The sequence below is a fragment of the Corticium candelabrum genome, chromosome 11, assembly GCF_963422355.1.
Source record: "Corticium candelabrum chromosome 11, ooCorCand1.1, whole genome shotgun sequence".
Taxonomy (NCBI): domain Eukaryota; kingdom Metazoa; phylum Porifera; class Homoscleromorpha; order Homosclerophorida; family Plakinidae; genus Corticium; species Corticium candelabrum.
Window position 1 is genome coordinate 1,073,799 of NC_085095.1, and position 15,158 is coordinate 1,088,956.

General features: G+C 40.5%; 3 protein-coding genes across 4 annotated transcripts in view; 1 reads left to right on the top strand and 2 right to left on the bottom strand.

The window, feature by feature from the left end:
- Window positions 1-10: 10 nt before the first annotated feature.
- LOC134186708 (dehydrodolichyl diphosphate synthase complex subunit DHDDS-like) lies at window positions 11-5,068 on the top strand. The gene is made up of 5 exons (XM_062654738.1): window positions 11-294; window positions 375-517; window positions 661-777; window positions 2,783-3,107; window positions 4,752-5,068. The coding sequence occupies exons 1-5, from the start codon at window positions 52-54 to the stop codon at window positions 5,013-5,015; spliced, it is 1,092 nt and encodes a 363-aa protein (XP_062510722.1). The 5' UTR covers window positions 11-51; the 3' UTR covers window positions 5,016-5,068.
- A 1,313-nt stretch (window positions 5,069-6,381) lies between these two features.
- LOC134187397 (putative inhibitor of apoptosis) lies at window positions 6,382-8,787 on the bottom strand. 2 transcript variants are annotated; one of them, XM_062655516.1, is made up of 3 exons: window positions 8,742-8,787; window positions 8,503-8,644; window positions 6,382-8,427 (listed from the first exon to the last, which is right to left on the bottom strand). In XM_062655516.1, the coding sequence occupies exon 3, from the start codon at window positions 8,351-8,353 to the stop codon at window positions 6,566-6,568; it is 1,788 nt and encodes a 595-aa protein (XP_062511500.1). In that variant the 5' UTR covers window positions 8,354-8,427; window positions 8,503-8,644; window positions 8,742-8,787; the 3' UTR covers window positions 6,382-6,565. The 2 variants fall into 2 exon arrangements, with proteins under 2 accessions (XP_062511500.1, XP_062511499.1); XM_062655515.1 differs by having other exon boundaries at window positions 8,503-8,777.
- A 2,729-nt stretch (window positions 8,788-11,516) lies between these two features.
- LOC134187378 (E3 ubiquitin-protein ligase XIAP-like) overlaps window positions 11,517-15,158 on the bottom strand; it is a 4,809-nt gene continuing 1,167 nt past the window's right edge. Inside the window, exons 3-4 of the mRNA XM_062655495.1 lie at window positions 14,692-14,813; window positions 11,517-13,594 (exon numbers count right to left, since the gene is read on the bottom strand). Coding sequence (XP_062511479.1) covers window positions 11,802-13,594; window positions 14,692-14,761 — 1,863 coding nt within the window. The 5' untranslated portion in view covers window positions 14,762-14,813 and the 3' untranslated portion in view covers window positions 11,517-11,801. The remainder of the gene's footprint in view (window positions 13,595-14,691; window positions 14,814-15,158) is intronic.

Sequence of the window (15,158 nt, forward strand, 5' to 3'; positions counted from 1 at the left end):
GCGCGTGAGGTTATCACATTATGCCAATTAGATCGAGCGAATTAGCGAGACATGGGTGGCTGGATTCAGGCTTTCCGAGCTCCGTCCGTCGCGGATTTACTTGACGAACGACTGGAGATTAAAAAACGGTTTCAAGGAGGTTACTTTCGAAACTTCTGTAGAGATGTACTGAAGTGTGGTCCGACGCCGAGACACATTGCCATCATCATGGACGGAAACAGACGCTTTGCGCGCAAGATGCGATATGCGAAGGTCGCCGAGGGGCACGCCATGGGCTTCGAAAAGCTCGCCGAGGTCTGATCTTTCGTTTGTGATTTTTGGTAATTGAATGAGTAAGTAATTAGAGTGCACTTTCACCTTTTGTCTCTTGTTAGTCGTTGGAGTGGTGTTATGACGTGGGTGTGAGAGAGGTGACCGTGTACGCTTTTAGTATCGAGAATTTTAAGCGGAGTGGTGAGGAGGTGGACGGATTAATGGAGTTGGCTCGCAAGAAGTTCACGGAGTTGCTTGAGGAGAGGTGGGGTAGTGTGTCACGTGTCTTGTTGTGTGTGTGTGTGTGTGTGTGTGTGTGTGTGTGTGTGTGTGTGTGTGTGTGTGTGTGTGTGTGTGTGTGTGTGTGTGTGTTTGTGATGTCTTGTGATGATTTGTGTGTGCTGGAAGGGAACTGATTCAGAAGCATGAAGTTTGTATTCGGGTTCTGGGTGACTTGGAGATGCTGCCACGAGATGTGCAAGAGATTGTTGCAAAGACAATGACTATGACAAGAAACAACAAGAGGTTGGTAGGATTTGTGTCAAAGTCTAGAACATATGTGTTTACCTCGATTAGTAGCAGAACTCTTACTACTAGAACTTGATGAGTACTAGATACTAGAACTGGATGACTACGAGACACTAGAACTGGATGACTACTAGACACTAGAACTGGATGACTTGCTTTAGCTAAACCAGTTTACACAACAGACAAGTTGATCCCGGTTGTACTGGCTAGGGGCATGTTCGTTTATTCTATTCCAACCATTCCGGAATGAGAATACAAGAGAATAATTGTTCGAAGACTATTCTGGAATGGCCGGTTACCATTCCGATGAAACCACTGTGGACCAGTTTACTCAGTTTAGTTTGCAGTTTGGTGTGAGAATGAAAGGAATACCCTGTTTGTTTTGACCAAACCACAAACCGTACATTCGCATTGTATATACTGTAAAATGGCGCGACTGTTTGAATGGCGAGAAAGTCAGCATAACTTGTCTGCGACTGATTATCCATCTGATTATTATTGCCACCTCCTAACTTAATTAAGGTCACAGCAACGACGGCAGCAGTAGTGGAAGAAGAAATACTAGTCGTTCGTTGAGCGTTCATCTTGCACTAATCTACACCTTATCCCGGATGCTCCGGGAGACAACCCGCCACAATCCGGAATGGGTGAACAGGATTATGTTGTGTTTGAAAAAATGGGTTGGAATGACTTCAACCGCGTATTCTGGAATAGTTAGAATAGAATAAATGAATGCACCCTAGAAATGCAGTGTAAGATTGCGCATGATAATGTACACGTTTGTATGCTTAATCATTATAAATTCTTGTCTGTACTTAGGTCTTCATTGTTCGTTTATTTCTTTGTATTGTATTTCTATATGTTGTTGCCCACGAAGGAAATATGGAAGTCCTGGTGTGATAGAAAATATATTATTGTTGTTGTTATTATAGTACACTCAAACCTCCCTAATCCGGACAGTTTGTGACTGGATTCTAGAAATGTCCGGAAGATAGAGGTAGCTAACGCACATTATATCCTTGGAATTCCAGACCAATTTAATGTAAGGTTTGGTGAACGTCATACCAGTTCTGCATACAGTATGGGTGTACAATACACACTTGTACTACACTGTAATGTACATGTGTACAGTTATATACATTACATACGTGTTCTCCTACCCACTGGCACGTGATAGTCAAGACAGCTTGAGGGTTGAGTTTTTATACGGGAGTTTCTTGCCAAAGTGTTTACCCTCGGAGCCCCAAGACTTGATATGCCCTGGGAAAAGTGTCTGGTCTAGGGAGGTGTCCGGATCAGGGAGGTTTGATTGTAATACTTATTCTATTATATTATACCATGAAAGAAGAAAATTGCATGGGAATAAAGTCATGCAATTTCAGGAGCCATCACTATTGGTAAGGAACTAATTTGTGCATGTCATAACAAGTCCTCTCAGTCCACCTCTTCGTTGGCAACTGCTATGCATGTTGCTGGTGGATACACCCAGTATAGCAATGCAGATCCCTAGTCATCTGAAGATCATTTATGAAGCAAAGACACTAGCTGACACGCCATGTGGCTGGCATTGTTTGGGTCCATGAGCCAGTGTGCGTTAGGCACGAGGCTCACACGTGTTTGGGTACCAAGCACGTGCAAGGAAAACCTTATGTGCAGCTCGATGAGCTGTGATCACACAAAATCGCACAAATTCCCCCCACAATTTTCTTCTTTCAGGGTATTATATATAATATACTATAATCTTATGAGGTTTATCTCGCTGAATAGATAGATACGTTTAGCATGTTTTAGATGTCTGGTTGATATGAATGCAGGGCCATTTGTATTGAAATGTAATAGTACAGATCTATATGAATAACCAAAAATAATTATTAAATAACATCAACAATCTCACATTCAGTTTATATAACAGATTATATAATAATATAATCTGTTACAATTATATTATAATTATCTGTTATTATTATATATCAGATAATTGTAAATGTTATCTGTTGTTTAGGGCTATTTTGAACGTTTGTTGTGCATACACGTCTCGTCACGAAATGGCTCACGGTGTCAAGCAGCTAGCATGGGGAGTTGAAGAGGGACTGCTGCTACCATCAGACATCACTGAATCTTTATTAGAACGATGTTTCTACACCAGTGAATCTCCTGATCCTGATTTGCTAATTCGAACTTCTGGCGAAGTACGTCTCAGTGACTTTTTACTGTGGCAGAGCTCATTCAGCTGTCTAAGCTTTCTGAAGACTCTATGGCCTGAATTCTCAGTTTGGGATCTCTATTTTTCTATCCTGATGTATCAGAGAACCTTTTCTCACATACAGGTACAAACACTGCAGTTCCATTAAAATATGTTTGTGCCTTGTTTAATAAGTAAAGATGTATTTGCTATTGGAACACTATCATGTTTCTGTATGTTTGCTGTATACCCAGTGGCATAGGAATGGCTTGGGCAGGTCGGGCCCGACCAGATTTTGAAAATGAACTTTTGCCAGACGACGATTGGCGGCATAACTTTCAGTTTAGGTATAGATGATTAAATGGGTAATAATAAATATATTTAAATATTTATAATATAAAATTACAGAACTATTCCAAACAGAAAATGCTTTAAAATGGCAATCAAAGATTACTTAATAACAAAGAGCAGAAATATGAAGAAACTTTCGAAGATGTCAAACTGATTTTGGAGTTGCAGCTAGCGTTCGCTATTATGCCGCCTAGTAGCGCGCATTAGGCTCGACCACTTTAATTTGCTTCGTACGCCCTTGATATTACCAGCAAGGCTGACACTGAGTAGTGTCCTGGTAACTTGGGTGTAGCTGCATGTGTAAGGTACAAACAAGCTAACAATGCAGAGAGGAGCTCAGCACACTACATTTCGGCGACTAACTGTCCTGCACCCGCTCAGCACTGTTATGTACATTCGGTTATTGTTAGAACTTCAATTGGTAATGCTTACAAGGGGCCACTTGGCATGGTCATGAAGTCTTCCTCAAAATACTGTAAAACCAGAAATTTGTCTGACCCTAATATTATGCGAATTTGCCCCAAATGAGTGCTTCAAAACGCTATGCGGTTTTAATTTGTGCAATATGAAGACGCCTCAAATATCTACTCAAGTATACTGGTAACAGTATTATATTGACCAACCAAATAACCACCATAACAACAACTAGAACAACAACAGCAAGAACGAAAGAAACTCTCTATGCATGCCATAGACGTTTGCTGCCTGTGTTCAACTTCATTGTGGGATTATAGCATACAGATCTACGGAAAAACGGCAAGAGAAAGATGGAATGAATGCACATGTCTATAAGCACAGTGTGAATTCAATTTGTATGATGATATTTTTTTGGTCACACAATTTGCACGAGTTAAATCGTCTTACAAATTTTTGGTTTTACGGTAGACTAAAACAGTAGGGTTGTTAGTCTTTCGTATCATGCAATTGTTATGTTCTGTTTTGGGGTGCTGGGAAAGCTGAGCATGATGCATTAAAACTATGACCGTCATCTTGCAGACTTTCATGTTAGCTGATGGTCTCTTGCAGTATGGAAAATTTGGGAGTGAATTTTTTGACTGACATGGTTAGTTGTGCACGTTCTTGGCAACAGTCATGTTGAAAGATTAGACTTTAGCATACTTTCATATACTGGGCCCTTCATGCTCTATGATTTTTTTTCAGTCATTATCAGTAGCCCTTGGTTTCTGTGGTAGTGCAGAATTCCTCTGCAGTGAGTTTCTGAGCTGTATTGTTGCTTGTCTAGTGTATGTCCCTTTGTTTGTCTGTCAACACGTATTATAAATTTGGATACGGACATAGCAAACAGTCATATGCTGTCCACTAGTTGCAGAGATCAGAGATATCGACTACTCATTAGATTATCTATTTTGCCATTGTTGTATTCATTCATTAGTCTTCTAATGCAGTCATGTAGATAAAGTCGAGTTTATATTTTCAGGCAATGAAACAGCAGCACATGGAGAAGGTGCTTCAACATCAGCAAGCATTGGATCGTGAATGTGTGCTACAGCAAGAAGCAGCATCGAAGATCGACTCATTGAGTGAGAAACAAGGTAGAAGTGTAGAGAGTGAAGAGGACCTGCACCGCCAAGTTGAGACATATGCTGCAGAACGTGAAGCAAGATGTAAACATTTCATAGAAGTGCTAATACAGAGAAGACAATCGTTTCTTGATAAACTATTGCCTAATACGGACGAGTGAAAGAGGTTGACATTCCTTGAAATACACAATACACAATACACTTTGTTACCAAGTTTCGAAAGTCTGTAGTGCTCACTGTAATAATGGGTGCTAATTTCGTTGTCGCCTACATAAGTAAGCAGGAAGTTGATCCTGCGCGTGAGTGGGGACATAAGGGAGCATCATTTCTATACAAACATCTGTAGTGATGTCACGTGTAATACACTATTTTTAGTTAAGATAGGAAGGGGTGGTTTCACTCATTAATTCCTAAAACCTTAGCCTCTGGGGTGTGAGGCAGGAGTGGCAGGACACAGCAAAATGTGTTCAGTTAACTCGGTAGACTCATTTTTATCACAAATTAATTAGATTAAACTGCATAGACTTTAACTTGCTCTTAATTAAAATTAACTAAACATTTAATGGCATGGCCCTTGTTAGCAAGAAGACATTGCAACTACAGTACAGAGTGGGGAACTCGAGTGCTCAGGCAAATCCTGTAATGACATCATCGGGAGAAAAGTATCTTTAATTCGTAAGCAACTGCTTTCCTCTTGCAGTCTCGTGCTTCTCAGACAGAATGTCGATTCACACGAATGAGCAGCTATAACCCTAGGACTACTGTTGATAGAATCAGTTGAACTTTGTCCAACAAAGAGTCCTTTTTTCAACAGCTAGACATAGTAATTGAAACTAATCAAATAGACACACAATCACAAAATAATTAATTTTTCTTTACTGAATTTAATCAATCAATTAGTTAATATTACTATTATTGCTGTGTCACACACAGGAATACCTGGTGTAAAACTACAGAGAAAGAGAAAGAAAAAAAAAAAAAACTAGACCCAAGAAAGAGGTATGACAAGCTCTCCCCTCCCCTGACAAACATACATTGGCCTTTTCAGCCATTCCGTAGCTAAAACTGCACGGTCTCTAGTACCCTAAAAATTGATCTACTCACAAAGTCTCTAATCGATCTGTAATTGTCCGTGGAGAGTCTCTACAGCCAATACCGTGAAGCAATTCTATTTCCCTGATGGAACTGAGGCATGAATTACGCTTGATTCCCAAACAAAAAAATTGAAAACACTCGATAGAAAATTAAAAACGAAAAGAAAGTGACCTGAAAATTTACCGAAGTCTATTTTGTACAGTACACTGTGGTACTAGCGACTATCGACTTCAATTAACCTTTACATTCTGACGCCATACCGTTCACATGACACATGGAGCCCCTCCCCCGCAACATGAGGTGTGCTCCACATCACATGATGCATAGTCACAGTCACGGTCACAACGGAAATGCTCAGACAGTGAACGTAAATGTACTACAAATAGACTTCCCACTTTCTCCCCACACCATGACACTATGAAAAAATCTGATACAAAGTGCTTGCAGTGACAATTGTTTATTAGACTCAATACTCTTACTTCTATACTCGTATACCACTCAATATATATACCACTATACCACTCAACTCTTTGAAACAGTCAACAAAAAAATAGAGCTATAGATTTGCATAGATTTGAGAAAATACAGTATATCTTAACAAATAAACTCTTATCTGCTATGCAAAGTAGGATCGAATTTTCTTCTCAATTGCTGTTCTACAAATCGGACAATATTGGATACTAGCTGCACACGCTTCACAACACAGGATGTGTGCACACGGCATAAATAGAATTATGACCTCTCTTTCCATGCATATCTTACATAAATGAGAATCTTGTATTTGCTGTGAAATGTCACTGCTTTCGTTTACGTCTGGTGGTGCTGTAGGTTGTAAGACAGTTGAAGCTCCAGACAATGTTGCTGCTGTTTGTGTTGTGGCGACTGATGAAGCTGGTGACATTAGTTGACTGGCAGCTGGTAGACTTGCTTTCTCGGCTTCCGATTGTGCTTCAAGAAGTGCTTCCACATATGTTGTAAAACTTAAATTACGATTATTGGGTTGACTTATAACCCGATGTGCTAACTCCCTTGAAAACCCCATAATAGTCGCTTGCTGCACAAAGTCTGTCACATCGTTAGACTCTGAATCTAATGGCAATGTGGTCGATTGCGTTTGTTGTGCTGGTTGTGTCCACGGTTCATCATGTGACTGAGTTACTGATGGGCCATATTGCCGAACGTGTGCACAAGATGGAAAGAATTTTGCATGTTCTTCCCAAGCAGAGTCGCCTTGCTGCCATCCTTTCAGACTACCACCACATGAGAAACACCTGACTCCATCTCGTGATCCTGTGTAATAAAATCCTGCCAGGGCAAGACTATCAGCTGATACGTGAGCTGTGGATGGCCAGTTTCGAAATGATTTTTGTCTTTGTTCGTAGCTCTTCATACTGTTGGCTGTTGCCTCTGCATTGGGTGTGGTGTAAGTGTCATATCGACGTTTCCTTTGAGCGACAGCTTTAGCAAACGTACAATCACGCGATCGCCTGATGTGTTCTTCAATAGGAACGTCACCGGGAAGCCATTGCTCAATTCTCACATCACAATGAAAACACCGGACTGCATCTCGTTCCCTCAAATAATAGAATCCGGCCTCTGCCAAATCACCAGGAGACACGACTGTACTTGGCCAATGAGCAAATGTACTAAGTCGACTGTGTTCATATTGTAAAGTAGGAGACCTCTGAGTGGTAGTAGGTTGGGTAGCTTGGTTGAGTTGCATTGACTCTAGTCCAAGGGGAACATTTCTGGTATCTTTACCACTGAGAAACGTACAGTAAGGATTATGTCTTCTGTGCTCCCCTTCAGCTGTATCTCCGACCTCCCAACCTCTAAGCGAAAGGCCACAGCTGAAGCATTGAGCACCATCACCTTTCCCTGTAGCATAGAAACCGGCACGTGCCAAATCATTAGGCCTAACAGGGCAAGTCTGTGGAAAAGAGTGAAACGTCTCTAGACGTCTTATCTCCATATGCATCAAACTCGGTGATGTAGCACTTTGAGCTTGCTGCCTGGATGGAGAGGTGAATAAACTTACAACAGGTTCTGGTGACCTACTCTCTGTAGTATGACCATCTAGGATTCTGAGAAAAAGACATTGTGGAGAATAGTGCTTGTGGCGTTCTCTCACGTTATCCTCTGGACTCCAGAGTCTTATAAGAACGTCACAAGTAAAGCACTTCACTTCATCTCTAATCCCTGTGTAGTAGAAACCTTCTTCTGCCAAAGTTTGAAAAGGCTGTCCTGCCCACGTGGGCCACCGACGGTACGAGTTCAAACGAGCAGCTAGCGTGCGGTATTCATCTCTTCCATCGACTGTTACTCCATTCTCTAGTCTTATTCTCGTGTCATGATCACCTTGGAGTAGATCCAGAGGCTCGTCAGTGGAGTAGCCAGCTGCCATCAACTGTCAGCGTTAGCAACCAGTAGTATACGACGAGCTCGAGCTCAAGAATTAACGATGTTCAAGGCCTAGATCTGTATAAATCAAACACACTCATCTCTACTAGCTGTCGTAATGTACGTAACAGAGAGAGCAACATACGCACGTACGGGTCTTTGCATAACGTCAGCACATGATAAACGATGACTGTGCAATGACAGATGATGCATGTTGACAAGCTTGAAACATACTCCAACTGCTGGTTTAGTCCATCGGCCAACTAGGGTAAAGTCGCATAGACGTGGACACCGCCTAAAGGTGGACAGTTGAAAATTCACTTCTTACACGGAACGAATTTGTCATCAACCGCGACGCGGTTTGTTGTGTAGTAGCAAGCACTGCGTCGTACCTTTTTGGGGCAGGACGCTCTTCCAGTTGACGTCGAGCTGTCTCACTTTTTCCCGTATGTTTAGACAGTAGCCTCAGCTCATTATCTTTTGGATAGCCAAACCCCTCCCCTTTTTGATATGCAAGACTATCAAAAATAATATTCCTAGCGTAGACGCAAAATGTAGAATTCGAGGTTCAAAGTAGACATTCCATTACAAACATCGTCAGAAATATATTTATTCGACAATTGTCCCACACACCTATAAATGATGTAATTTCCCAGTTTCTTCTTGAACCTTTGACACGTCATTGAAAACAAAAGATACAAACTGATTTTATACTGACAACTGTTCACACATCATAAACTCAACACACGTTTTATAATAACACTAAAATCCTAGAGAAAATAGATCAAACTCATATCTCAACTGTTATGTACATTCGGTTATTGTTAGAACTTCAATTGGTAATGCTTACAAGGGGCCACTTGGCATGGTCATGAAGTCTTCCTCAAAATACTGTAAAACCAGAAATTTGTCTGACCCTAATATTATGCGAATTTGCCCCAAATAAGTGCTTCTAAAACGCTATGCGGTTTTAATTTGTGCAATATGAAGACGCCTCAAATATCTACCGAAGTATACTGGTAACAGTTTTATATTGACCAACCGAATAACCACCATAGCAACAACTAGAACAACAACAGCAAGAACGAAAGAAACTCTCTATGCATGCCATAGACGTTTGCTGCCTGTGTTCAACTTCGTTGTGGGATTATAGCATACAGATCTACGGAAAAACGGCAAGAGAAAGATGGAATGAATGCACATGTCTATAAGCACAGTGTGAATTCAATTTGTATGATGATATTTTTGGTCACACAATTCGCACGAGTTAAATCGTCTTACAAATTTTTGGTTTTACGGTAGACTAAAACAGTAGGGTTGTTAGTCTTTCGTATTATGCAATTGTTATGTTCTGTTTTGGGGTGCTGGGAAAGCTGAGCATGATGCATTATAACTATGACCGTCATCTTGCAGACTTTCATGTTAGCTGATGGTCTCTTGCAGTATGGAAAATTTGGGAGTGAATTTTTTGACTGACATGGTTAGTTGTGCACGTTCTTGGCAACAGTCATGTTGAAAGATTAGACTTTAGCATACTTTCATGTACTGGGCCCTTCATGCTCTATGATTTTTTTTCAGTCATTATCAGTAGCCCTTGGTTTCTGTGGTAGTGCAGAATTCCTCTGCAGTGAGTTTCTGAGCTGTATTGTTGCTTGTCTAGTGTATGTCCCTTTGTTTGTCTGTCAACACGTATTATAAATTTGGATACGGACATAGCAAACAGTCACATGCTGTCCACTAGTTGCAGAGATGAGAGATACCGACTACTCATTAGATTATCTATTTTGCCATTGTTGTATTCATTCGTTAGTCTTCTAAAAATGCAGTCATGTAGATAAAGTCGAGTTTATATTTTCAGGCAATGAAACAGCAGCACATGGAGAAGGTGCTTCAACATCAGCAAGCATTGGATCGTGAATGTGTGCTACAGCAAGAAGCAGCATCGAAGATCGACTCATTGAGTGAGAAACAAGGTAGAAGTGTAGAGAGTGAAGAGGACCTGCACCGCCAAGTTGAGACATATGCTGCAGAACGTGAAGCAAGATGTAAACATTTCATAGAAGTGCTAATACAGAGAAGACAATCGTTTCTTGATAAACTATTGCCTAATAAGGACGAGTGAAAGAGGTTGACATTCCTTGAAATACACAATACACAATACACTTTGTTACCAAGTTTCGAAAGTCTGTAGTGCTCACTGTAATAATGGGTGCTAATTTCGTTGTCGCCTACATAAGTAAGCAGGAAGTTGATCCTGCGCGTGAGTGGGGACATAAGGGAGCATCATTTCTATACAAACATCTGTAGTGATGTCACGTGTAATACACTATTTTTAGTTAAGATAGGAAGGGGTGGTTTCACTCATTAATTCCTAAAACCTTAGCCTCTGGGGTGTGAGGCAGGAGTGGCAGGACACAGCAAAATGTGTTCTGTTAACTCGGTAGACTCATTTTTATCACAAATTAATTAGATTAATCTGCATAGACTTTAACTTGCTCTTAATTAAAATTAACTAAACATTTAATGGCATGGCCCTTGTTAGCAAGAAGACATTGAAACTACAGTACAGAGTAGGGAACTCGAGTGCTCAGGCAAATCCTGTAATGACATCATCGGGAGAAAAGTATCTTTAATTCGTAAGCAACTGCTTTCCTCTTGCAGTCTCGTGCTTCTCAGACAGAATGTCGATTCACACGAATGAGCAGCTATAATTGAAACCTAACTAATTTTAATAGTTTGTTAGGTAAAATCTGCAGCATTAGATAGACGCAAGCCAAACCAACTGGCGTTTTCTGATGACAGAAATTGTTTGTCCATGTTTTTCAAGTGTCTCAGCTACTGCAACGTGTTGCATGATTACAGCACAGTACGTGGTGGAAACAGGGTTGGTAAAGCCAGATCCAAGTAACTTTGCTCACGACTTTTAAAAAGTTTTACATTTCCATCACAATACTGTTACATGTGCCAAGCGAAGTTGAGCCTGCAAGGGCTGCACTTTTGTAATTGAGCATACTATGGACATTTCTCCTTCTGTGGGCAAAACTCTCACATCATACAAAGCTTTTTGGTTACAGAATACACGTCACGGGTAGTTCTCTTGTACACAAAAGATGTGTGTTTAAAAAAATGACTACTTGTAATGCAAGGAGTAGCAGACGGATTTTGATAAGAAAAGCAATTTGTCTTGTTTTAGAAGCATAATTTAATGCCCCAGTAAATGTACTCTGCATGTATTAAAGTGACAGACACGTTTGCATGTTCATAAATTTCTGTTAGCTTTCTATACCAATTTTAAAATTGAATAACTTATACTTTATGTAAAATAATCAATATCTTTGTCTTTCTTCCAATACAATAGAAATGTACCTCTTAGAACGTATTCAAGAATTCAAATCATCAAACTACTTACAATTTAGTGTCACTTCAAAGAATTTCTGTACAAAATAAATTACCTAAGCAAAGTATGAATGAATTTTTCTTTCAATTAAGGTTCTGCATACGGGACATTCTTTGGTCTTGCTTGCACATTTTTCACAGCTTAGAATGTGGGCACAAGGTAGAAATAAGATTGTCAGTTCCTCTTCCATACAAATTTTGCAGAGTCGGGACTCACACACAGTTTTCAAGCCAGGGAGATCATCTGTGTCTGGTGACTGAAATGAAGTGCTCACTTGATTTTTACCCAGCAAGGTAGCAGAGTCGGTTGTTTGTTGTGCAGCAATTAGTGCATCCAGGTACACACCAAAACTCAAATTACGAACATCTTGTTGTTTTATTATATTAATTGCCAAGTCTCTTGGGTAGCCCATTCTAGTAGCATGTCGTATGAAATCTAATTCTTTAGCTGAAGCCGATTTATGCAGACTGTTGAAAGGCATAGCATGTGGAGAAGGTTGTCTGTACGGCTCATCGCGAGAATTCATACGAAAATGCTGTTGCACAAAATCACATGAAGGAAAATGCTTTGCATGTTCACCCCATGCAGTGTCCTTTTCCTGCCACTCCTTTAGAGCACCACCACAAGAGAAACATCTGACTCTATCTCCATGACCACAATGGTAGAATCCTGCTTCTGCAAGACTTTCAGCAGAGATGTATGCTGTTTCAGACCAGTTTCTGAATGACTGCAGTCTCTCCTCATAACTCTTCATCTTCTCGGCTGTTGCTTCTGCATTCAGAGCTCCAAGATGTTGTTGCTGCATTCTCTGAAAAATTGCTTTTGCAAATTGGCAGTCTGGTGAATATTTTACATGCTCTTCAATTGGTATATCACCTGGTAGCCATTCTCCGATTCTTACTTGACAATGAAAGCAACAGACAACATCACGTTTTCCTACTGAAAATAGTCCAGCTCGTGCAAGATCATTAGGCGATACAAGACAGGTTGTTGGCCAGTTCTTAAATGTTGCCAAACGATTCTGTTCGTTGTGAAGATTCGGTATTGATGAACGACAATTTGGCGTATTTCGTGTAACACGTGCTTTCAATGGTACATTTGTAGTGTCTGTGCCATTCAGAAAAGGACAGAACGGACTGTGTCTCCTGTGTTCTCCATCAGCCTCATCTCCGATCTCCCATCTTCCCAAAACAATTCGACAACTGAAACATTGCACTGAATCTCCCTTTCCGGTAAAGTAGAAACCACTACGTGCAAATTGAGACGGCTGCACTGAACAAGAGAGGGGAAAACGTCCAAACGTTTTCAACCTTTTTTCTTCCCAGCGCATCTCATTGACCACTTCCGCTGTTGTACTCTGACTTAATGTGGTACAATTGAATTGCTGAGAAGCAGACTCGGACATTCTCGCTCGATGTCTGTCGTTCAGGCGTACAAAGGGGCAAGAAGGAGAATTACGCTTGTGACGCTCTCTGACGTCTTCTCCAGGCTTCCACAATCTCAGCATCCTGTCACACCCGACACACCTGACGTCGTCTCGTATCCCCGTGTAGTAGAACCCATCACGAGCTAAGTCGGACGGATCTACACCCGCCCAACTTGGCCAATGACGGTACGACTGGAGTCGCGAACCGAGCTTATCATACTTGTCTCCTCCATCGCATTCGACTACGTCCCCGTCTGTTTGCCTAATTCCAACGCACCACTTTTGTTTCTTCTCTTGTCGATCATGCCTTGTGGGTACAGACGCCAAGCGTTCATCAACACTTGTTACTAAGCTTGTCGTGCAAAGGCAGCGTTGAGAGAAACAGCAATTACCAGGGCACATCCTTGTAACTGGCAGATCTCCTAGCCAAGAAACTGCCTTTACATAGTTTAGTCTCTATGTATATACCTTAGTATACTTATGATGTCATTGAGCTGCAAATAATTTAAGGTGTAATGGGAAAGTCCCCTTCAAATTACATCTATTACCTCCTGTATGGTCACGAGAATGGAATGGTACTTGTAGGCGGCGTATATCAAGCGGGGTTTCCAACGTACTTCATGATCGTAGTCGATGAACGTCTCTGCTTGATCAGCGACTCTGACAGCGGTCCATGTGGGCGTGTACATCACGAGAGTTTGGCTGTTGACATATCCCGTTTCCTATCAGAAAAGGTCGAAGTGTCCTAACCCGGGTCAGCACATACACACCGCGCTTCCTCCGTTTCATAAAATTCTAACTAAACGACTTTTGCACAAAATGACCGAAAATGCAGCTTTCGCAATAGTCAATTAGAGTCTATTTTCAATTTGAAAACTGTCAGTCTTTTCCTTTCTACGTAAACTAGGGCCAACAACCGATTCCTCAAACACGTAAAACATACCCTATAGGGTGTCCTAGTACAACCAAAAAATGCGAGACAATTAAGTCTAATAATTTCAGCGCACATGATGGGAAAGTCCTAGGGTATCATGCCCCCAAACAAAGGAAGCAAACAAACAAAAACGGTTCTTACGTCATTGTATACATATTCTACATTCCCCTGGTGATCTAGGGCTGCTAGGACATCGGAGTGCATCGAGATCACTACAAAATCTCACTCCATCTTGAAGCTAAAGCAACACGTCTACTTTGAAATCGGTAGGTACACGCAGTTTGTGTAACGAGGTGTCCCTCGTTTCAAATCCTGTAATGTACATGAACAAGTAGTAATACTAGTGTAGCAGTTGTTGCTGTTCAACCCTTTAAAGTGCTGAACATTAGAAAAATATTTATTTCAGAATAAGACCAGCAAAGATGTTATAACAGAGCCCACATCCCATCCTCCATCACCACACATCCTATTCAACAGCAAAGTATGCCATATTGACGGACATGCTTATTTCTTTATTTTGATTAGTTGGTACTCCTTTAATTATGTCTTCAAGTGTGACGTCATGGCTCAGAAGTAAAATCTTACCTTCAGAACGCAATGTGGTACTTTCGGGGTTACATGTTGTCGACATTGAAATATGATGTCTTGGGCTCATAATGAGGAAATAGTAGAAACTGAATCATGTAGCAAGTGGTTTTGATTACACTCTGCAGAGAGGTTTCAAAGAGCATAGAGAAAACAGTTTTAGTGCAATAGACAATGCTAAAATAAACTCTAATTTTCAACATCTAAACATTTCATTCTTAATGTCAAGTGTACTCATATATATTATATATAAAAACCTACAATTTTAAAATTTGATTCACTATATTTAATTACCGTTTTATTTGTAAATAACTAAATAAATTCAAGTTAATAATTTTAGTTTTTGAATAGACTATAACACATTCTAAAGTTAAACAATAGAAAAGTTAGAATTTGCATATTAAAATTTATATTTTAATTAAATAATGAAAGTTTATAATTTACATATTACAGTGCTGTTGACAAAC